Below are 25,135 nucleotides of genomic sequence, written 5' to 3' on the forward strand. Positions count from 1 at the left end.
ATAGAAAAATAAGTACATTCTTTTTAATACAAATTTTAATTCTTGTTACTTTTTGATCCCACCTCATACATATATTTAAAATCAATAAATATTACACAATAAATTATGTTATTCTGTTCCCAATACAATTATAATAATTGCAAGACAAAAATAGACATTTTTATATTCCAATCCAATCTGACCCTGTTTTCTGTTATATATTTTTTTTTTACTAAATAAAAATAATTATATTATTCTATAAAAATAATTTATGTATTAGGAAAACATATTTTATATTCAATTTATTCATAAGTAGATATTACAATTTCATTATAATTTTATATATATATATATATATATATATATATATATATATATATATATATATATAAAATTATATATATATATATATAAGCTTTTAAACTTACTAAAGTAATTAATTAATTTATACTTACCTATTTTATTTTACTGTATTCTCTAAATTTGAACACCAATGAATAATTGATAGATTTACTAACATATCAAATAAAATAATCACACACGTTTTGTTTTCACTTAATAAGCTGTACTGTAGGTATAGTGATATTATGAAAAGTATAAAGCTGCAGTTTGTCATTATGTTAACTACTGAATCTGAAGACAGCTATATTAAACAAAACATTTACAGCTCAGAATTTTTTCATCATATGAGTTGCTTCAATTTTTTTTGTTAAAAGTAAATAATTGTGTTCATCTTTATATCACTAATATGTTAAATCTTTGTTAATGTCAATCGATATTGGTCTTTATTAAAATGTGCACACTCACATTATTAAAAATTAACATGAACTTAATTGGGTTTATTTCAATTGCTGTACATGGCAATCTTCTATAGTTGGTTATCACACCGACAATATCACACTATGATCCTTCTGTACTCACTCTTATAGTATCTGGTTCTCATTCCCATCTTTATCTTTCCTAAGATGAAGACTAGACTAAAAAGTCTCTATGTCTACTTCATATAAAAGGATTAGAATAAACTGTACAAATTGCTCGATAATTAATGAACAGAATTTTCACAGAACATTCCAACTGTGGAAGAAGTGCTGCTGGGAGCAGTAAATACTCAAGGGGATAGTAACCAAATTTAAATTGAGTATATTTTTTGTAGGCCAAATTTCAGTACTTTCAGAAAATAATAAACTGTCCAATACAAATTTTTCTCATTAATTTCTCAACACCTCCACAATTCTTATTTAATATTATAAATACATTAATCTGAAATTATTTAAATTTAACTATTATCATTTTTTACACTCTATTTTAACGTTTCCCTGAAAAATGTAAATACAAATGATTTCATTTGTATAAAAATTATTTCATGTTGTTGTACTATTAGATGTGCTGGTTTTTTTCAGCACATCTAATTGAGTAATGTAAACCTTCATAAATTCAATTAATAATATATAAATAACTTAAAAAAAGACACATATAATAATAATGTTTTAAAAGTTTGAGATTAAAGCAGTGAAGCAGCAAGTTAATTAATTTGATGATTTCACATTATAATTATAAAACAGGTAATTAGTATTATATAACTACAGATAATATAAATTAAAATATCATAGCTACGTTTACCAACATATATTTTCAGGAAAATGAAGGTCAAATTAAATCAAGAAGTTTGAGATAAGAGCTAATACAAATTTCCATACAAAATCCCTTAATTACAAACCCTTACTTTTTAACTATTTCTATACATGATTTTCTTCACATTTCACACAAAATTATCAGAGTAAAAAGATCATTTAGTGTTCATTAAAATAAATATTCCCATCACTAAAATTTAAAAGAAAATATACTACAGCTTGTTTTAATAGTAAACGCTCTTATGTAAATAAAAATACTGAAGATGAATCAATTTTACAGAAATTTTTGTTTTTTGAGCGGAAGAAATGATATATATATACCAAAATTTAATTACTACTTAACTGAATAATGATACATTCTGGAATAATTTTTGTAACATGTGCACATTCTTTTCTCGCAAACCACCTGTAAACAACTAACAATCATTAATTTGCCATACTGAATTTTGGCAATATATTATTTGTTAATTAACAAAGAAAAAAAATTTTAGAAGTAATTTTTAAAAATTGATGAGTAGAGTAGTATAATAGGGCAAAATCAGAAAACTGAAAGTTCAATAAAAAAATGACTGAGGAGCTGAAAAGATTAGCTAGGTTCAAAATAGGTGATGATTAAAATCGTAAATGAAAAATGAATCATTGTGTACATTCAATTCCTATTCTTTATTAGTTATAAAAGTTTTTTCTCTATTTTTCAATGAAAGGAAAATGCTTGTTAGGTAACTTTTCTCAAAACTTAAATCACATACTATTCCGAGTGACAGACATTAACAACAAATGGTGTAAATTGGTATTTAACTAATTACTGATGCTAATATATAATGATGCAACCTTATTGCATAAATTACATATAATGAAAATAAAATTAATATGTATGTAAATTAAATTTATTGAGGCATTCCACTATATTTTATACTGTTTATTTAAACATCTAACATTTATAAATAATTTAAAAACATTCTATACAAATACTTTGCTCAAATCAAAAGACATCTTACTTCAAAAAAATTGATTCATACATTCAACTAGTATTTAATACTGATAGAATTGGACAGTGCTACTTGACTAATGCTTTGTTTGCAAGTTATGGCTAGTGAAAAGTTTAAATTTTGCTTGGATTTCAGGTCATTTCACCTGAACCTCATTTCAGGTGAAGTGAGGTCATACTGAAATTTTTAGGATTTAATTAAGGGATAAAATTAGTGATATGATCTCCAGTAGGGGTATTACTGTAATATTTTGTTGAACTAAGCTGAAATGAAATCTGGAAGTATTTTAGACAAGATGAGAGTCAGATATATTCAAGAGGCAAGAAGAGGAAAATATGTTGAAAAGTGTGACAGGTATTGAGGTCAATATCAAAAGGAGAAGGGACAAAATTGGCAAGTAAGAGAATGTAAGGATATGGGCCTGACTGCAATTTACAAAAGCTAGCATCTCTGAAAAAAAAACACAGAGCTACTAATCACTGCAACAAAGAAAGTGTTATAAAAAGATCTGAAAATATAATTTCATTGTAATTTTGAAAGTACATTCAAAAACTTGGTATGTTTCCCCTGAGGTTTTAAAAATGGTCATGTTCTCAAAACATATACAATAAGAAAACATTCATAGTAGTTTTATTGGAAATTAATCCCCTTTGATTCGTGCTAAACCAGTATTATGCTTCATTTTTGTTTATTTATCTTTATTTCATTTTCTCTTTACCAAAGATATAATTTTCACAATATGAATTACCTAACCACTAAATGCAAATATATCTTCATAAAAATATAGTAATATACAACACTTAAATACATACAAACATATATATATATTGTACAATAAGATTATATAAAATCTCAATCTTATTCTTTTCATAAATAAATAACAATAAACTTTTCCTAACAAACAATAATAAAACAAATACAACAACATCTGTATGGTAACAATTTACAATGAGTAGTAGTTTTTACTACTAAAAAAACTTTTCAAAATGGGCATTTCTTAAATTTTAATAATCTCTTAATTAAAATTTTTCTTTAAATTACAAATTTTATTTATAATAAATAGGCCTGCTATTTGATTTTAGCAACAATTTTCTTTTAGTTATAGAATTATTTCAAGTAAATAATTATTAATTTTATTTTAAAATAGCAAATAAGCCTAAGTAAAACTTTTTTTAAATTTTTTAAAATTTACCTTCAATAATGAAAAATTAGTAACAAATTAAAATTTCTGGTCGCATTTTGAATAGTCATAAATAAAAAAAATACAAGTTACTAGTATTTATACCATTTTTTTTTTTTTTTATTTAAAAAAATATTTAACTAGATCCCTTTAAAAAACAATAATAAAAAATAAATCTAAATACTAATACATATTTACTTACAGTATATGCAAAATATAAATATCCATAAAATACATTTATCAACATTTTTACTACCTTTAATCTACACATCTGATATAATAAAAAATGAGCTAATATCCTTATATCTAACAATAACAGTAATATATTTTTAAATATATTTCTATTTATGGTACATAAACATTAATAAAAAAATAATAATACTATCACTATAATTGTAATCATCATATATATTATATAAACAACATTCAGTATGTATTGTAATGAATAATTCCTTATCACCACTGAGAAAAACTACTATCAAATTGACATAATGCTATTATTGATTATTAAATATTTATTTATTAATAAACTAGTATTTATAATAATATAAATTTACCTGCTACAAATGTGTGTAGAGATCGCCAAACTAGAACACATTTAAATTTGAGCAAGGGATACCAACCAATTTTTATTTTATTATATATCCCTTTACAAATAATTTTTTCAACAACTTTTGTTTTAAAATCTTTATTAATTAGTTGTATTTTTTATTACCTAGCAGCAAAATAATATTAAAATTATTTTGAATATAAATTAACTTATATATGTGTGTGTGTACTCATGTTTATAGTACATAATGTCTTGGGAGGTGTTGGTCAAACTTAAGGGACTGATTAAGGGCAACAAAATAACAAGTTAAAAAATTTATCAATATACAGTGTGTGTACTCATGTTTATAGTACATAATGTCGTGGGAGGTGTTGGTCAAACTTAAGGTACTGATTAAGGGCAACAAAATAACAAGTTAAAAAATTTATCAATATAGAGTGACCCAGGAAATGTTGGTCGCTGGCCAAACCTATTTCATTTCATTTTCTCTTATCCTCAAATTTATATCTATAAAACAGATGAGATATTTTAATAAAACTTGTAGTAAATGTTTCCAAAAACATCTTTTACAAAATAAATAAATTTGGAAATTTTATCTTTGAAATTTTAGTGAATAAAATTTACAAAACACAAAATATTTTATATTTAAATTATATAATATAAGAAAGAATTTTTCATTTTATTGAATCGCATTTTTCCAGTAGTGAAAGATTATCTTTGATTTATACCAACAAATTGTGATGCAGTTCTGAAATTTGAAGTGATAATTGAAGAAAGTTTTTTTTGTATTACTCTTATTCTCAGTGCAATACAACTACCACAATAACTGTTTATATTTCTAAAAAGAAGGAAAGAAGGAAAATTACATTTCTATATAAAAAAAAACTTTGTTAAAGCAGAAACAAAAAATTCACAATTCAATATTGAAAAGGCATAAAACAACCTCCTTCCATTAAAGTAGAATTTGTATATTTTAATAAAATAAGCCACTTTTTTAAAATTTAGCTGTAAGAAAAGAAAGTTCTTTTGTAATAAATGCAGGTAAATTTATAAGTTAAATTTAAATATACAACTAATTTATGTCAATAATAAATATTGTGCGAAAGTTTTTTCATACAATTTATATGACTAGATTAACACTATATTATTTTATAACCGTCAACTGAATAATTAAACATGGCACAAATTCTGGCAAAACTTATACCATAAGTTTAAAATTTAAACATTAATAATGGCCTTAAATTAATGAGTAACAGTCTGACTAGTTGCCATCATTTTTTAAAAAAAATTACACAGATGGGTGATTATGATTTGTTGATGGCATATTTTTCCTTTCTTTTGTCAGTAAACCTGAAAAATGTACACATAAAATAAATTACATAGTATCAACATGGATTAATAACGTAATGCTATCCATTTTATTAGTTACAAATGGTTTTTTTAGCTTGTCCTGATCTTTCCTTCCCCTCAGAGGTGTATTCTATTATTACATAGAAGCATTCCACTTGAATAATGAATATTCATTCACCAATAAAACTAAAAAAATGATGGTAAACTAAATCACAACAAATTTCTTTTAGCACAGAACAATAGTTTCCATAGAACAAATATTGGGGACAGAAAATAAAACAATAAATTAAAATATCTACACACCTCCTTGCCTCAAGGAGATAATGAAGACATTAAATAATTATAAATTAAATGGATGAAATTTGTTTCATATTACCTGTATAACCATCACTTATCAAAAAATTATAGAAGAAATGGTGCGTCTGAAATTTTTGTCTGCAATACTGAATCAAGACTTTTTTTTTAAATAGGAAGGTGGACAAGTGATACATGATTTTAATGTAAACGCTTATGAGAAAAATGATGGTAAAAACTGTATTTTGATAAATAGCTCTGTTTTTAACTCAAATACAAAAACAGAAAAATCATGTTAGTAATAAAATGAGGTAAAACACCCCTAGTAACCTTTTTATTTTGTGTAACACTAATAATAAGTCTTCACATTAACACTAATAATAATAATGCAAAATGGGGCATTTTAGTTTGTTTTATTACTAAAGTAATTTTTCCATTTATGCAACTTTGATTGATTACAACTCGAAAACAAAGGCATTTATTGAGACATTTCCAACACACAATAAAGTAATATTGTAGACCGCATGTGTTTCTAATTCCTAGTATACCTAGTTCTGAAATATGAAGCTGTTTCCATACTTTAACCACCCTGAAATAAAAAAAATTTGTTTTGGTTATTTAAATTAACTAATTATAAACACTAAGTAAGAAACTGAATTGATAACACAAAATAAAAAAACAGTTCTGACCTGGCTATAAAAATTCAGTGTTCTTTTTATACTCTTACCCATTAAATGCCTGAAATCACACTTTTATATCATAATGAAAATAAAAAATTTTATTTGGAATAATACCTACTAAAATATTCTTTTCTATCAATTAAGCATTAAGAAGCAATTTTTTAAATTACCATTTTGATGCGATACTTTAGCAGTTTTCATATCTAATTCTTTTCTTAATGCAAGCCATTCATCCTTTAAATCCATATCACTTGGTCCCCAATCGCTATTGGCTAATAATGCTTTTGAAAATTTCTGAAAACAAAACAAAATTATGATTATACATAATTAAAAAACATATGTAACATTGTTAACTACCATGGTGGTAAGGAGGAACACACCATTTTTTGGAAGCCAAATGAAGAGTTCTATTTTTTGCTTTTTTGAATAATAAAAAAGTAAGGTTAGTTTCTTGTTTGTCTTCTTGTAAGGTGAAAGTTTGTCTTCTAAAAGTAAGGTCAGTTGTCTTCTTGTTAAGAAGACAGACTTTTTGTTAATTTTGCAGATAAAGCTTTTCTAACCTGCCTCGCTCAAATTTTTTTGACTTTAAATTGATCATAACTTAAGATATTAAAATTTTCACATTCTACTACAGCACATCTAAATAAATTTTAATGAAACTGATCTAGTAGTTTTGGAGATTTTTGAGTCACAAAATTTGAGCCTTAAATTGAGAGTAACAAGAATGACTCAACCAATCTTCATCAAATTTTCACGTGAACAACTTCAGATACACTACTACAACATATTTAAATTTCATTGAAAATGGAGATTTTGAATCAAAAATTGTATACATAGGTCTATAAATATACGAGGAAACCTTAGTCTAAGTAAATGTGTATTTTTGTACTCCTCATAAAACAAAATGTAAAGAAAATTTATTTTCACCCTCTACTCTTACCAAAGTAATACTTGCTTGTAAACAGAGTAGAGAATATAACTTACACACTTAATAGGTAATGAAGCTATATTAATTCCATGTTGCAATTGATTATATATTAAGAGTGGACTTATTAAAATTATACCTCCAAACGCACATTACTCAGTCAGTAGGAAAACAGTACATTACACACTGAGACATCAAACTCAATATTCTATTTATCAACAATTAAATAATGACTCAAAAACTATCATCAACATTAAAATGATGAGAATCATTCAGTTCAGTTTTGAATAACATAATATATTACCTGTTTTAATGAGGAACCTGGTTGTCGAAGAACAACAACTATAGCCCAAAAAGGTATTTGTAATGTAGAAATTCCAGCTAATGCCCAACCAATACCATCAGCCCAATCTGGGTAATCATAATTCTCATAATGAAGAGGTTTATAATCAACAAGTGAGTATATGAATATAGCCTAAAAAATAAAATAAATAATAAAGTGGTTTAAATAATATTTATAATATAAATACATAAAAAAATACAGTGGTTTTTACTATGGAAGATCATGAAAAATTAAAATAATCTACACTGAATGCTTTAAGTTTCAGATATAAACATTATGGTGCGTGTGAAATTTTTGTCTGCAATACTGAATCAAGCCTTTTTTTTTTAAATAGGAAGGTGGACAAGTGATGGGTTGACATCGAAAGATGTCAACCCATCAACACTTTTGGATCAATTCTGTCTGGTAGGGGAACAATGGTTTTGCTCAGTGGTAGTACTCAACTCCAAGCATTTAATGGAGCTCTAGTCAATAGTTCATTCTGGAAGCAGTATGGTCAATGGGAGTCACATTACATCTGAAGACTGAACTCTACTGTACATTTGCTGTATCTTGACCTGTATCATTGAAAAAGGGGGATCTTTAGTGTTTGAAGTTAATGTGAAGTTGCTTTTCAGAGGTCTAACTTCAAGTATTTGATCATCAACTGTGTCAACAGCAATTTTATAAAGACCAATCTTTTCCCTATACACAGGAATTGATTGGATGTGCTAGCACTCTAGATAAGGATGTTAAGATTTATTGAAGAGTAAAAGAACCACGGCTGTTATCACCTACACCAAACTTACAAATTTGGGGGTGATATGTTTGAAGCATTGCTTGTCAACAATTGTGTGAAGGATTTCTTCCCTGGTGTTTGGGCAATAATGATCTTCTTAGCTTTGAAATAACTGATCTTTTGCATTTTTTTCTTAGACTGTGACTTCCATCAGGAAACTGGACAGTTCCAGTTTTCCTGATGGAAAACTGGTCTTCCTAGTTCTTTCTAGTATTATCCACTATTATTCACATTTAAAGGATTTTCTTCATGCTTCACCTTCATGTGACCTTTTTCCATATAAACATGTTGCATTCCCCTAGTACAATTTATAGCCAAATATTCAAAATGTTGACATTTAAAACATCTCGTTCAAGAAGGAACTGCACCCTGGCATCTAAACAATGGATTCCAGCTCAATTTTCCAGTAACAATAGTTTATTAATTGTGAGGAAGAGGGGAAAAATTCTTCATCTCATCCCATATTCAAACTTTTTCAAGCTGTAATATCATGGGAAAAATGTTCCAAAAGAATATATTTTTTGTACAGCTTAGTAGATTTTAACATTCTATTACATCTTTGGAATGATAATATTGATATTGCTTAACATATTTACCTGCAAATATCATGCTACTCAATTATAATTAATAGTTTCTCAGAAAATCAATTCTCAGTTTTCTTAACATCCTTATTTAGATTGTTAGCACATCAAATCAATTCCTGTGTACAGGGAAGAAGGGAAAATATTGGTCTTTATAAAATTGCTGTTTACACAACTGATGATCAAATACTTTGAAGTTAGACTTGTAAGTTTGGTGTACAGATAACAGCCGTGGTTCATTCACTCTTCAACAAATCTTTAAAAACTAGCCAAAACTACACCACAACACCGAAGAAAGATAAGACTGCCAGAATGTAATGTATCTAGAGGTAAATCAGTCTCTACTCCAGAAACTGTAAAAAATCACCAAGTGGTGGTTGATTGACAGACTGCAATGAGTTGTCCAAAGCCCATTTATTATGGGTTCTCCTGGCCTACCTTAACAAGGTCCAAGGATGCATATACCATTGGAGGCCCGTATTACCAGGAGATGACTCCTGGTGGATCATCCAGATGTTGTGGCGAGAGCGACACCAGTTCAAGGATGGGCTAAGGGAAAGTCGTGATCCTCAAAGTGAAAATTTCTTTTTATCATTATTAATTATTTTATTCTATGAAGATAACAAATACCACAAAGATAAGTGATAGAAAGTCTTATCTCTAAAGTATGCGAAGCTAATAGCCTGATGTACTTTGGCAACACAAATGAATTATGACCATAGCAGTCAATTCTGTAATTTGAAAAAAATAAAATAAAAATCAATATTTAAAAACAATCCTCTGAAAAAATTCAATACATTCACTTTCTTACATTAAAAAAAAGAAGAAAAGAATACATATTTTAACTTACCGAAAGTATAACAGGAGCAAATATGGACCATGTAACTCTCCAATAAATATTTGGAACAAATCCAAGCATAAATTTCAAATCTTGGCATAACCTTTTCAGTCCTGTAAATAAACGCTCCAATATATATGTACACTTAAGATACAATTTTAATTATTGTGATTGATACTATTAGATCTATATTATTTATCAATGCCTGGGACTCACTTCTATGGTTGAGGAAAGTGATACTCTAGTCAAAATCTTATCATATTTTCTTATACATTCTTATTCTCCCTCTAAAAGTTCCTCATTTTTTGGAAGTTCCTCTTGCAAAAAACTAATTCAATATCTAAATATAGAACTTGCTTTTAGTGTTAGCCTCAATTCTTCGACATTTTTTGTTGAGCTAACTCAATTTGAAATATTTCTTACATTACTTCTAAAGAAAAAAGTATAAACAGAAAAGATCCCTTGTAAAACATAACACTTTCCTCTACATGAAAATGTTCTTTCATAAATCTGTTTGCAGTTATTTATTATGGGACAATTGTACATAGTTTTGAAACCTCTTTAATTTGTTAAATAATTTTTTATTTGTATAATTTTTGTTCTCTTAAGATGTTTCTTTGAGTGCACTGAGTTTCATAGTTTTTATAAGATGTACATAGACTACATTCTGTTAAGCGACTGCTAAAACCTGTTTCATATATGCAAGTACTGCTTGTATATGTTCTTTGTATCTGTGGTAAATTAGCAACCCTCATCTACCCAATGTAGTATTTAATATAGTCACTGTAAATTAATCTGCATACTTCTGGGTTGTAGTTTGCACCACTGTGAACTTTGTCAGTATGCTGATAGGTAGAAGGTAACATGGTTTCTCACCCTAACTCTTGATGGTAATTCTACATAAGTTTTGGTTAATTAGTACACTTTCAGTTGCTAGGTTTTAATTAACTACTCATGCTGAACTGATAACCCAGACATAAAATAGGCTGCAGGTACTTTCACTCCATGAACAAGAGATGCAGCTGGTGATCACATTAAATAACCTGTGCTAGATAACGTTACATATGAGGGTGAATCAAATTTAAACGGTAATTTTGCTATTCTATGCAGCAAGCAGTTCCAAGCTGGGTGGTAGTTCTGAGCTGGAGGGTAAATGTTCGGTGTTGAGAGATAAGGAGCCAATTTGGTTAGCTTCTTCATTCTGTTCTGTTGTCAGTACAGCCATGAGTGAACAAAAGGTTTCATTGTCTGCTGCACAACATATAATCATACATAAAGTTTTTAACTAATGAAGGGGTTAAACCTGCAGAAATTTTAACGACTTGACAACATCCGTGCCATTTGACAGCTTATCAAAGGTGATCACCGATTCACTGTTGAAGAAATCACATCAAAAGTGGGTATCAGCTATGGAAGTGTTCAACCATTATCACTGATCATCCTGGCATTAGAAAAATTGGTTCTTAGGTTGTTGGCTGTAAATCAAAAACAGGTCAAGTTAGAGATCTGTGAGAGACTTCTGAATTGATTTCGGCAAGACGGGGACACTTTTTTGAGAAGTATCATCACATGTGATGAGACATGGGTCCATCATTACACTCCAGAGTCAAGAATGGTGAAGGAAGATTATATATATTATAATCTTTTTTTTGAAAATTCAAATATTTCATTAACAAACTGCCCAGAACACAATTAGATAAGTTATACTTACCGTATTAATTCTAATAATTCCATTAATGGACAGTAAAATTTGCACAAAAGAAAAATTTTTGACAAATTATAAATTTATATTCAAAATCTTAAATCTCCAAAAGTTCATCACTGATTGCTTTGAAATTTTGATACAACGTTGCATTCGAATACGCACGTATTTTTATATACCTAAGATGTCACACCTGTGACAAACATGCTTTTTTTTAAAAAAAACAGTGCTATCTGTTGGATATAAAAGCAACACACGCTATACTAAATATATTTCAATGTTTCTGATATGTGTGTCCACTATAGACTAAAAAACTACTGGACCGATTTATGTGTAGGGAAAAAGGGAAAAGGAAATGGAAAGGAAAAAAAGAAAAAAAGGAAAATAGGAAGGGGGAAAGGGAAAAAAGGGAATGGAAAGGGGGACAAATGGGGAAACTACAGAAAAATGAAGGGAAAAGGAGGGAAATGAGGAAAGGGAATATGATAAACATGAAAATGGGAGAAAGGAAAATAGGGAAAAGGGAAAGGAAAATAGGGAAGAGGAAGGGGAATAAGGAAAAAAAGAAATGGAGGAAGGAAAGGAAAAGGGGGTGAAAAGGGGAAACTACAGGAAAAAGGAAGGAGGAAGGAGAAAGGGAAATGGGAAAAGGGAAAGGTTAAATTTTGTGAAGTTCTATAATGTTCATTTTGTTCATGTTTTATCAAACTTTCAATTGTATTAATTTAATATATATATATATATATATATATATATATATATATATATATATTCAAATCTAGTAATAGCAAAGCATTGCCAGATCTGCTAGTTATTATATAAGAAGGAGAGTGTTTTTATTTGTTCGGGATAAATAAATAAACTATTTGGATCAATTGCAACCAAATTTTTACCCAAGTTTCTTTGCATAACTGAGAAGGTTTTTAGATATATTTCATCACAAAAAAAAATTATATAGCAATGAAGATTTGCTAGTTGAAGCACAAAGTTTAATGAATTGATTAATAAACTATGAACTGCGAGTCTGTATCAACATGTGAGGTGTATTTGAACTGAATCAATCTAATGAATAATATTACAAAAATAATAGAATTGAATTTATGTTAAAATATTGAATAAATTAAAAAAAAAAGTATGTTTAACAATAATGGGCTTCCTGTGGGGACTGCATGTGAGGCTAGAATGGTGAAGTATGCGAGTACCTCATAGGAGGATAGACCAATCATCACCATCAACTGGTAACAAATGGGATGCTGTTTTGGGGGTTGTTTGCTAGGTGGCAGAAACGTTGTGGTTCACTTCACGCAACAATTTTTTCACAGTTTTATCATGAGAGTGTACACTGCCTATATCTGTATGATGCCTAGCTGGCGATCTCGTTTTAGCAACATCAGGCAATGCTGCGACACTTCTCACTGGTGGTAGGACTGCTCATACAACTTTTAAATTGCCTTTAAATGTGTAATATGGACAAGAGTCAGTTTGCTGTATGCATAAAAATGGTCTTCATAGTAAAATTTTCCAAGATAAAAGACTTATTGTATGGGATGAATGCACTGTGATTCATTGAGCTCATGTTGAAGTGACTGACCTTACTCTTAGAATACTTATGTCATGTGATAAGTTAATAGGAGGAATAACCTTTGTCTTTTGCTGGAGATTTCTAGCAGAATTTGCCAATGCATGCAAAGCTGTGACAGGGGATGCTAATATGTTTTAATGTAAGAATAGAATTCAATACCAACTGGTTCCTATTGGAACTTAATACAACTAAATTTAATACATTTAGTATAATGTATTTAATTATTGTGTTTTGGTGCTTTATATTTCATATAATATTAAATAAAAAAAAATATATATATACACAGAATATCTCCCACGAGGAAACTGACATACTTCAGCTCTCATCAAAATAATGAAAAACATTCACATAAATATAGGTCTGGAAACACTTTATACGTGAGTTATGGCTAGTGGAAGTTTTTGTCTGGAATTTAGTTTCCCTGGTGAAGAGGTTATACTGAAATTTTTAGGATATTAATTGAGGGCCAAAATTAATGGTTTCTTATGATTTCTGACCTGAAAAACTGAATAAAATTTTGTACAGTTCCAGAACTGTATCTCCAGTAGTTTTCATAACATCCTCAGTAAAACTGAAAGACTTGTTGCCTGAAAACAGTTTATTAGGTTTGCAATACAACAATAACTTTGTTTAATTAACAAACTTGTGCAGAATTTAATTTTAAAAATAATGCTTTAAATAAGTGCAATAAAAATCAAACATTTAAAAAATCAAAACTTAATTCAGTGTCATCAGGTTGAAGATTTTGAACAGTTAGCAAATGATAAGGATAAAAGTTCTCTTCTTTTTTTTTACTGTCTTCCAGATTATACTGTGGTACTACGAAATACGCCTATTCGATCTGAAATTCGGTTTGTGCTGAGTTGAGGACTATGCTATGATATTTTCTTGTTCAAGTACAGGCTGTTCTACAGGGATATTCAATGGAATAAGCTACTGTTGGAAAAGATCCAATGATTCATAAGTTATTGAAAACTATGAAAAAGGTTTTGCGAGTAGGTATTCTTTTATTTGAAATTTTCATTCATTATCACAATTCGCAGCCCAGCTATTTCCATTAGTAAAACCATAAACAAAAATATATCTGTATATTACTGATTTGAAAATTTGAATGGTATCTCACTTTTTAAAAAAATCATGAATACTTTATATGTACATACAGATCATAAAAACCACACGGACACTACACAAATGACAGATAAGAAACTAGTTATGATTAATAACAAGTTAATAGTAGAAGAGTTGACCAATAACTTTGATTCAAATTTTGGTTCTGAAAAGAAGTGTTGCCAACTTTAGATTTTTAATAAACTGAAAGAACTTCAATTAATACAATATTCTTGAAATCCTGTTTTTGTAGAATGTTTTAAAATTGTTTTCTAAATATTTAATTAATTTAAATACTATACTGTAATTGTTGATTATTAACTGTCTTTTTTAAACAAACAAATGCAACGATTGAAAAATTTCCAGAATAAATAATTTCATTTAATTTTGTTCTGTTTCTTCTTCAGTAAAATTTTATTTTTATTTACTTATTTACATCACAATTTTTAGAATTAGATTTTCTACAAGTTTTATTAATAAATTTTATGCATTTATTAGTCATTTAACAAAGTTATTGTTATTGCAAACCTAACAAAATGGTTTTCAGACAAATTTTTCAGCTTTACTTCAGATATCATGAAAACTATTAGAGTGCAGTTCTGTAACTGTAGATAATTTTATTCTTTTTTTCAGGTTAAAAACTGTAGGGAACTATTAATTTTGCCTCTCAATTAACATCCTAAAAATTTCAGTACGACCTCACTTCACCGAGGAGCTGAATTCCAGGCAAAATCTTTTACTAGCTGTAACTTGCTAACAAAACGTTTCCAGACTTATGTTTATGTGAACTTTTTTCTTTATTTTGATGAGAGGAATACAACTGTGAAATATATCAGTTTCTTCATGATACAGCCTGTATATATTTCACATCAACAAATATACTTTAAACAACTTACCATATATCCAAACAAGAGCTATACATTCAGAAATAGCGATAAATAACACAGCCATTCCACCACCATAAACATCCATTAGTGTTAATACATAATTCCCTCCCTGAAAAATTAATCAAAATTACATGTATGGTTTAAAATGTCACTTAATAAATATTTCCTAAAATATAGCTAATTTTTTCTGAAATATAAAAAAAATTTTTTTTAGATTTTGAGTAAATTATTGTAAAACATGGGAATGTTATGTGGTGGTTGCAACATGTAACACGGGTTTCCAGTGTATCATTTCAGGAAGTAATCTGAATCATTTATGGAAAATACAGTGGCTATCCTGAAGTACACTTATGTAGTCTTCAAGAAGATAACCTCTCACCAATAATGCAGTCTAGACTTACCACTATTTTTCTAAGTAAGAAAGTCATTCAAATATAAGCTGGAATTTTGCTGCATGGACTGAGGAAGAGCAGTTAGTCTAGTTAGTTAGATATGTGTGGAGGGGAGTAACTGGCTAGCCACACCTGTAGGTCATGTTCCCATGTTAGCAGCAGAGATACCATTGTCTGTTGCTCAATGAATTATCCTCTGAAATTATGACAACTCCAAGCACAGTTCAGAGATGCTACCCAGTCAAAAACTCAAGTATTTGATTGGTCCAAAAAAATTTTAAGTGGCTGTAATGTATTGGAGAACTGAAGTCATGAATGTTGTCCGCAGACCAACATCAATGGTGATGACAACATTCAGGCCATTTGTGACCTAATGCCTCGCTGAAATTGCATAAGAGGTGGGCATAAGTGTAAGGGAGTGTCACACCACTTGGATACAGCAAAGCGTAGATGAGTTGGGTTTTATTTTTTCTCACTGAGGCACAGAGAAATGTCCAAAAAGACATGTCAGTGGCTTCTGAATCATTTTGAGGAAGAAGGAGGGGCATTTTTGGATTGTATTGCGACCTGTGATCAAACATGAGTCCACTACTAAGCTGAAAAAGAAAAGAACAAGTATGCAGTGGTGGAAAAGTAGGGAGGGGGCAGCGATCAAGGCCATGAAATGCTTGTCAGCTGGAAAAGTTCTGGCAACTGTGTTTTGGAACTTAAAAAGTATGCTGCTGATTAATTTCCTGCAAGAATGAAGGATGATAAATGCAGCATACTACTGCTCGTTAAACCAATTCGCAGAAATTCATTGGACACCACTTGAACATTCACTATTCTGTCCAAGACTTGTTACTAAATGATTTTCACATGTTTGGTTTTCTGAAAGATGATTTAAGAGGGGAAAGAGTTAAGACAATGCTGCAGTTGAGCATTATGTTTGAAATTCATTGTTAGGGCAGCCATCTTGTTTTTTGATTAGTTCTGATCAGAACTTCTACCAACAAATGTAACAAACCAATCTATGAGAAATTTACTGTTACCTTAATTATCTAAAATGGAAAAACATCAAATCATATCAGTCACATTTAAAAAATATTCAAAAATATTATAAAACCATCAGATTGTATGAGATGTAATCCAAACTTTCTAAGGACCCAAAAAAAACATTATTACTATTACAAACTACAGACATAATCATTATACTGTTAAACGTGAGCACATTAACAAAAGGTGAAATCAAGATTAATAATAAAGCACTTTAACAGAGTAACAAAACATAAGTTTCAAATTGGCATATTTCTTTAGATTCTTAAATCAACTTTCAATGGTGATTTTTAGATATAATTTACTAAACTGTTATTATTTATAACTGATAATATTAAAAATTTTCACACATTTTATATTTCTGCTAGGATTATCCTAATTGATTTGATTGTTATTTTCTGCCTGCCCTAGCATTGTCTCAAGCCTATACATTTTGGAGTACCTCCATTCTCAAAACTACTTTTAACACTCTGAGTGAGTGCTAGGAAGATCAGAAGATAATGAAATCATTGATGCTATTTAATTTCAAAAAGTAAAATCCTTAACACACAGCTGAGTTCAATGGTTTTATTACAGAAATTACTGACAGCAAACAGAAAATAACTGATAAAACTTTTAATAAGAACAATTAACAATCTTACTTACATAATATGGTCTTAATGACATGCAAGAAACAGATAAAGATGGGCAAAAATTACATGCTGCCATACAACAACAAAAAATCTTCAAAACAAAACTTTAATGTTAGTTTGCTACTGTTATCATCCTAATGTGGGATAATTTTTTCAGAAATGACTTAACTTCAGAAGTGACTTGCGACTGATGTCAAGCTGCCAACAGTTGTGGTACTAAACAATTTTTTTTTTTTTTTTTAATAAAAATTCTTAAGCATTTTTCTTTGGTAGTTTATTTTAAAATCTTTTACCATTAACCCAGTCATCATATCTACTATTAAAAGGTAAAAATTTAAGAGTACCTGAATTAAAAATTAAAACTTACACGTGTAACACAAGTGAGACCTATGCAGTAACAAATAACTGCAGTTGTAATACAAAAAGTTAATTTATGATTACGTAAACTTGTAAATTCATCTGATATACTTGTAAGTACATTTTCAAGAAGTGCAAACTGAAAAAAAACAACAAAAATTAACTTGCTTTTTAATAACAAAACAAATAAATTTTTATTAAGTATAGTAACAGTTTTATTTCTGTATTATGAAGAAAGGAAAATGTAAAATAAAAAGATCCATCCTGAAAGGTTCAAAATCCATGACCATTAAAATTAAAGAAAAAATATTACAGCAGAGGTGTGTTTTTAAACTATGGTCTGTTTTGTATTTGTCACCAAAATCTACAATGAAAACAGATTTTAGTGGCTGCATAGCTCAGTTATTTCAATCAACATTTTGTTATCAGTCTTCTACTTCATTCACTTATATGAGAAACTAAAATATGAAACAGAATATGGTTTGAAGTATAAACATTTCGTAAAATTTGATTTGGTTTATAATTTTAAAAGATGATAATCCAAAAAATATTTCTTCTCTCACCATCATAGATAAAACATAATAAACAAAAAATAAAAATAAACAATATAATACTACAACAGACTATTTATAAAAAATAGTTTTTATGTACTTCCTGTTTAGTTATTAATAAGCACTGAATATTCTTCTAAGTACTACAAATATGTCCTGCTTATTCTTTAAGCAGTAAGTACATGGAAATTAGTTTTTTATAAATAATTATACTCTGCTGCTAGGATGCAATTTGGTTAACTGTTTATTATAACAATATAAATTTTCTTGAATTAGTTAAACAGCACCTGTACTTAATTATGTTAATACTAAAGCTAAATTTAACCTAATCTCTCAATTTGATAAGTCCTCATCGTCTACTTAATGACACCTCTCTTTTCTCTCTTTTTCTGTTTAGCCTCTGGAACCACCATAAGGTATTATTTCAGAGGATGAATGAGGATGATATGTAAGACCGTAAATGAAGTGTAGTCTTGTATGTCTCAATGTCAATCTGTTCCTGAGATGTGTGGTTAATTAAAACCCAACCACCAAAGAACACCAGTATCCATGATCTAGTATTCAAATCCGTATAAAAGTAACCTATATTAGCCTTTACTTAGACCAGCCTTGTGGGCTTAAGATAGGACACCTATCTTCATTTAAAAATACTTATGAATGTCTAGATATTATTTTCAAACTACACATAACTATTTCCATGTTACAGCATAATACTTTAGCGTATGAGAAAGAACTTATTACAGTTATTTATCCAATGACCTAAGAGATCTTCTGAAACATTAAAAAATTAAAACAATTACAAAATTTCCAGTTCCAGTTGAATTCAGTTGCTTAAACCTGAATTTTCTGTATACTAGTATAATGATTTGTAAATAGATTAAAATATTTACAAATTAATATGTTCAGACTATTACTTTATACTGCACCAATTTAATTTGTTAGCTTCACTAAAAAATGTATACTGCACCAATTTAATTTGTTAGCTTCACTAAAAAATGTGTGAGTTTTTCAAGTAATGGGTGAGCCATTAAAATGTAGAATTACAAGCAACAGTTTTTTCAGTAACATTTGGGGTATGTTTGGTAGTAATATACAGTAACAATAGATTATTTTTTCTGTAGAACTGAATGGGTAAACAGCATGTGTTTGACAATATATATTAATAGCAATAGTTTTGCAGTTGGAGAATAGCTGTTTTCATGCCATTTTAATGTCCATCTTAATGATGCGGTGCCATCAGCCAATGCCAATAAAGTCTGAATGTAGAATTTAGAAGCTTACTGGGAGAAAAATTTATGTCTATACCTGAAAATGAACATGACATGAGAACTATAATTCTACAAATTCCTAACAATTTGTCCATTGTCATTCAGTTTTCCTTAGCTTGTTGAAAAACAGTATTCAAAGAATTCTTCAAAAGGATTTACATCCCACTAAATGAAACAGTTTGGGTTATCATAAGACTTTTTCCAACCAATTTTGATTCTTATACACCTTATGATAACATTATTCACAGTATGATAATGAGTATGCTCCATTTGTTTCACATTTTTCTTGTGAATAAATGAAACTTCAATTCTGGACAACAAACAACGTGGATCAGTAATACTGCATAAGTCACTATATGGTGTGCAGTAGCATTAATGTGAAATGGGCCATATTTTTTAAAATCAATAATCAATATGTCCTAATAAATGAAGAACTCTTATTTCCTCAAATAGAGGAGAAACCTGAAATCAATCTAGGCAAGTGGTTTTATCAGCTAGGCTATCACTAAATGCACTTAAAACTATTGTTTCCACAACATGTTACCTTTAGACAAGACCATATTACTTAGCCTTACTTATAAATTGTAATTTTTTTGTGAGGATATTTGAAAAGCAATATTCTCAATGATCCACTCCAATGAAATATTGAATACTCAGAAAAAATTTTTCATGAAGTTACAACAGCTCATGTTAAACCATGTGATGAAAAACATAAAATCTTTACTTAAAAATTGGTTCATTGAAATAGTGACCATCTTCAGGAAATAGTGTTAACAGCTTACAATGTTTTAAGACACATTCAAAAGTTATTATATAAAGACCAATTATTTTATAAATGTATAAATAAGACAATTAACCTAACCTAAAAAATTAACCTATTATGTATAATTAAAAAAAAAATAAATAAATAATAATTCCCTGTTTTATTGCCCCACCTCTATATTAATATGAACCTAACCATTATTCCTCTTTTTATTCATTACTTTTGTACTTTGTCATGCTGTACTGATCAAAGTTATTCTGTGGTTTTTCTTAAACCTCTCAGGCAAATGCTAGAGAAACTTCTTTTGATTATTGATATAACAAAGTAACCATTCTGACATGATCTGTGTAACGCATAATTATGTAATGATCAGAATAAAATATTTATTTATTTGTTACTTATGTTTACAAAAAAAAATCTATTAGTGAATGGGACAAATGAAAGAGGGATTAAATAAGTGCTAGGAATCATTAATAAAAAGAATAAATTTCTAAGATATTAAATATAGCCTAATTTATTACATACTTTTTCCCTAATGCATACATTATATATCTGTATACATTCAGGAACAACACTAACATTTAATGGTAAAAGACGCTTAATTTTCTATCCTATCTAATGAACACAAAATATGTAACTTTACAAAAAATCGAAATAAATCGCTTTTACGTAATAATAAACTTACTTCACTATCTAATCCCAAGACAAATAACATTAGAAAAAATAAGACCGACCATAACTGTGGAAAAGGTAACCTTAATAATGCTTCAGGATATGCAACAAACGCAAGCCCAGGTCCTTCTTTAACAACCTGATTTATAGGTACTTGTAGATCGTGAGCCATTGCACCAACAATTGAGAATGTTACTATGCCAGATATTAGACTTGTTATTGTATCCATAATGCTAACAACAAGGGCATCTCTAATAACAAAAAATACAATTATAAAACATTAATTTATAAAATATATATATAAAAATACATTCTATTAAATTATAAAATAAAAAATTAAATAAAATGACAGATCTCTTTTATCTATCATACATTTTGAAATGTCTAGGTTTATCTGGTTAAGACTAGGTAGTTAAATAAGAAATAATATTATTTAAGCTGGAAAACTGTTAAGTCAATTAAATTAATAGTGGTTTTACATTCTTAAAGAATTTTTTTTCATAAAATGTAAAAAACAAAGAAGACATACACAATTAAAAAGAAATTCTTAAAAACCTATTTGTTAAGTGTAGTACTTTATCATAGAAAAAGTATACAAAAGAAAAGCATAACAAAGAGAATAGATGGACTTGAAAAGTGGTGCTGGAGAAAAATTTTGAATATTAACAGGTTTGATGAAATCAAAATGAAGAGGAATAAAATAACAAAGTTACTTTTTCAGGTTAGTTTATAAGATAAATTATTTTATTCAAAACCTAAAAAAAATTATTTTCCGACCAAACTTTTTTGTGTTATACTCTTTCTGAAAACCAAAGTAACCTGAGACCACTTTTATTCAGTCTCTTAGATAAAAAACCATGAGGAAGCACCAAATTTACCTCTAGATTTGTACCCCGAGAAGTTTAATATGGTTTAATTTCACAAAAAGAACAGAAAGAAGAGCTAAATGTTTTGCGAGCCAAAACTCGCTAATGAACTATTTTCTGATCTATGTTTATATGAACCTTTTTTAGTATTTTTGGCTATAGAGTCATTTCCCGAGAGATTGCCATGCAATTTGTAATCACCTGTATGTAAGCATAATAGTACTGTACATTATTAAAATTTTCCAACAGAATGTTTCAAGATTAAAAAAACATCAATTTCAGTCACAGAAATAGTAAATGCACGAGTTTAGGTAATTCACTGAAATTAAGTTAATTTGTTGAGAAATATAAATTAGGTAGTAAAGTATAAAAAATATTTATGTTAAATAACAATACTTACCTGTAAACAAAATTATGAAAATCATTATAACTACTATACATTATTAGACCGCCCATTGAAACACTTAAGGAAAAAAACATCTGACTAGCAGCTGCTTGCCAGACCTGAAAAATAAAAAAAATAACCTATGTTTACAACATTGTACTATTCTAAAGAAATATCTTCTAATTTTCTTTGTATTAGAAACGAATAATAATGAAAATAGACTGATATTCATTTAAATAAGGAATTATCTAAAATTTTATCAAATGTTACACACGATTTATCTTTTTTTTTTTGTTTTGTTTTATCTTTACAGTTACAGAACATGTTACATAAATAAAGAAAGCACTGTAGAAATTGCAATTCAATGATGCTTTGCTATAATTACCCGAATATTCTTACATGGTGGCATAGATAGTTATTCAACGGAACTGAATGCCCAAACCATTTTTATAGTTATGTTAAAAATAAATTTACAATCCAACATTATACAGTAACAAACTTTTACGTTAAATCTGGTTTTCAATTTGTTGCTCTTATTCTACAACATCCACCTAATATCCCTCATGTTTTTTCATTGAAAATATTTTCCTATCTTCTATCACGGGTCTGTTCAATAAACCTTTTGTTAATAAGTTGTCTGTGTAGTAAATAAATATCAGAGTTTAACATTTTGCTAAAATCAGATACAATGATCATGTAAGGATATTTTATGTTTTGTGGCAACTGGTTTCCAGTTATCAGTATCCTTGTTTGTGATACTAACATTTCTTCACATAACACAACATTTTGATTTTAATAACAAATATTTAACTTACTTATAGCATTTAATATTTTAATTATCAGAATTTGTGCATAAATGTATAATTTGTAAGCTGGTTTGGAAAAATTAACTATCATAATTTAAAACAAACTTCTTGGCTTTATTACATTACATATAAAAAAATTTAATTTCTTTCCATTAAATGCTCAGTTTGAAATACAAAAATTCCTTTCATATGTCTATAGAATACCAATCATGCCTCTGATTACATTATCTTAGGTACAGTAGCTGCCACATAACGGCGAGCTTGGATGATCAGCCTGCTCATCAATGCTATGCACACCATGATTAGTCAACTCGTAATAGCATAAAAATGATGTAACTTATGTTGGGTAGTGATAAGGTAATCATCACTACTCCAAGCTCACAGTTACTTGGCGGCGACTGTAAGAAACTAATGGCAGGAATGTTTTTTGCCAATATGATGTTAATATGTATGTATGTTTTCCCATAACAGCTTGTAAAAACAAATTTAAAAATAATTTTCAACATAATATCTAAGTTTAATAAGATTTTGTACACAACTCTTTTATGAAAATCTAAATTTCACTAAAATAAATTTATTATTTTTAACCAGATATATACCTGGAATTGGATCCAATAAGGGCATATCTGAAATATGATGACTTTGAGAGGATCATTTTTAATACAATCTAATTAATTCTTACATTAATAGAATCTAATTCTATTAACGTAAGAATAGGTGCAATAATAGTTATTCAACACACTTAATTACCTGAATATCAAGTAACTTTTCCCAAGTAGGGGTTATAAAATAAAGTACACCAGACATTGCTCCTTCTTGCATAAGACCAGTCACCATTAATGTAAATAAAATTACATAAGGAAATGTAGCAGCAAAATATACCACCTGAAACAGATAAAATTGACATTAAAACCTTTTTTTACCCTACATCCTCATAACATTGAACTTTCAAAGTTAGTATTTAACATAATTACTACAGTAGCTAATTGGGCAATTAATGCACATAACATAAATACAGTATATTTAGGAAAATTTAAAATAAAGATAAAAAATAAACTTAGTGTACCATGGTTTACAGAATACAAGCGTAATTATATTTATTTTATTATAGGTAGGTGTAGAAAAACTGAAATAAGTTATATTTCTGAAGATACTTTTAAAAATCTTAATTTTTTAAATTCTTACTTTAAAATACTTATAAAACTCTTGACTTATAAACTACAGCGTAAAAACAATCATTGGATGAATTAAATGGTACACGACCTTATATTATTAGAGCAAGAAATTTTTATGATACATAATGGTAATTTAGTAAAATTAAAAGTCAACATTAGTTAATGGTAGTGTTATTTAATTTGTGGTGAAAAGTCAATTTTCGCACTAATAAACTCTTCCACAATAAGTATTTATGCTGTAAAACAAACAGTGATTAAATTTTAACATATTATACCATTGAATTTTATGTTATAAATTTAACTTTAACATAAAAAATTTCAGATTAAACTTTCACGATAAATATAAGTAGCAAAAAATTTCAAATAAAATAAATATATCAAATGAAAAAGCACAAAACAAATAAGGAAAAAGAATATGTTAGTCATATTTATTTTAGCTTATAGTAAATAAAATTTTGTATTTTGTAGTTTCACTTACCTTTCCAGAAGTTTTAATGCCTTTGATAAGACATAACACAACAACCACCCAAGAAAAAAGAAGGCAAAGTGCCAAATCCCATTTGATTGGACCAATGTGCTCTATTCCATCAGAAAGGTGTAATACATGCCGTCTAAAAAACAGAAATAAAAATACTTACGAAGAAAAACTATTGAAGAGAAGTACACAATTTTTTTTTATAATGTTTCTACTTACAGTCAATATCACTTAATTCTCAACTTAATCAGAACCAAAGCTTGTAAAGAAAATGCTTATTTAGAATTTAGTACATTAAAATATTTGTTGGCCAGATAGTAAATTAAATTTATTCCAATTTTTACCTCCCCTGGATATGTATC

General features: G+C 28.3%; 1 protein-coding gene across 1 annotated transcript in view; it reads right to left on the reverse strand.

Annotated features, from left to right (window-relative positions):
• Window positions 1–5,023: 5,023 nt before the first annotated feature.
• LOC142328805 (sodium-dependent proline transporter-like) overlaps window positions 5,024–25,135 on the reverse strand; it is a 268,485-nt gene continuing 248,373 nt past the window's right edge. The window contains exons 7-16 of the mRNA XM_075372849.1: window positions 24,777–24,909; window positions 23,874–24,008; window positions 22,333–22,436; window positions 21,080–21,317; window positions 17,823–17,951; window positions 15,406–15,505; window positions 10,131–10,231; window positions 7,883–8,053; window positions 6,824–6,947; window positions 5,024–5,679 (exon numbers count right to left, since the gene is read on the reverse strand). Of these exons, the coding sequence (XP_075228964.1) occupies window positions 5,618–5,679; window positions 6,824–6,947; window positions 7,883–8,053; window positions 10,131–10,231; window positions 15,406–15,505; window positions 17,823–17,951; window positions 21,080–21,317; window positions 22,333–22,436; window positions 23,874–24,008; window positions 24,777–24,909 (1,297 nt within the window). The 3' untranslated portion in view covers window positions 5,024–5,617. The remainder of the gene's footprint in view (window positions 5,680–6,823; window positions 6,948–7,882; window positions 8,054–10,130; window positions 10,232–15,405; window positions 15,506–17,822; window positions 17,952–21,079; window positions 21,318–22,332; window positions 22,437–23,873; window positions 24,009–24,776; window positions 24,910–25,135) is intronic.

This window comes from Lycorma delicatula, chromosome 8 (genome assembly GCF_047948215.1).
Source record: "Lycorma delicatula isolate Av1 chromosome 8, ASM4794821v1, whole genome shotgun sequence".
Classification (NCBI taxonomy): domain Eukaryota; kingdom Metazoa; phylum Arthropoda; class Insecta; order Hemiptera; family Fulgoridae; genus Lycorma; species Lycorma delicatula.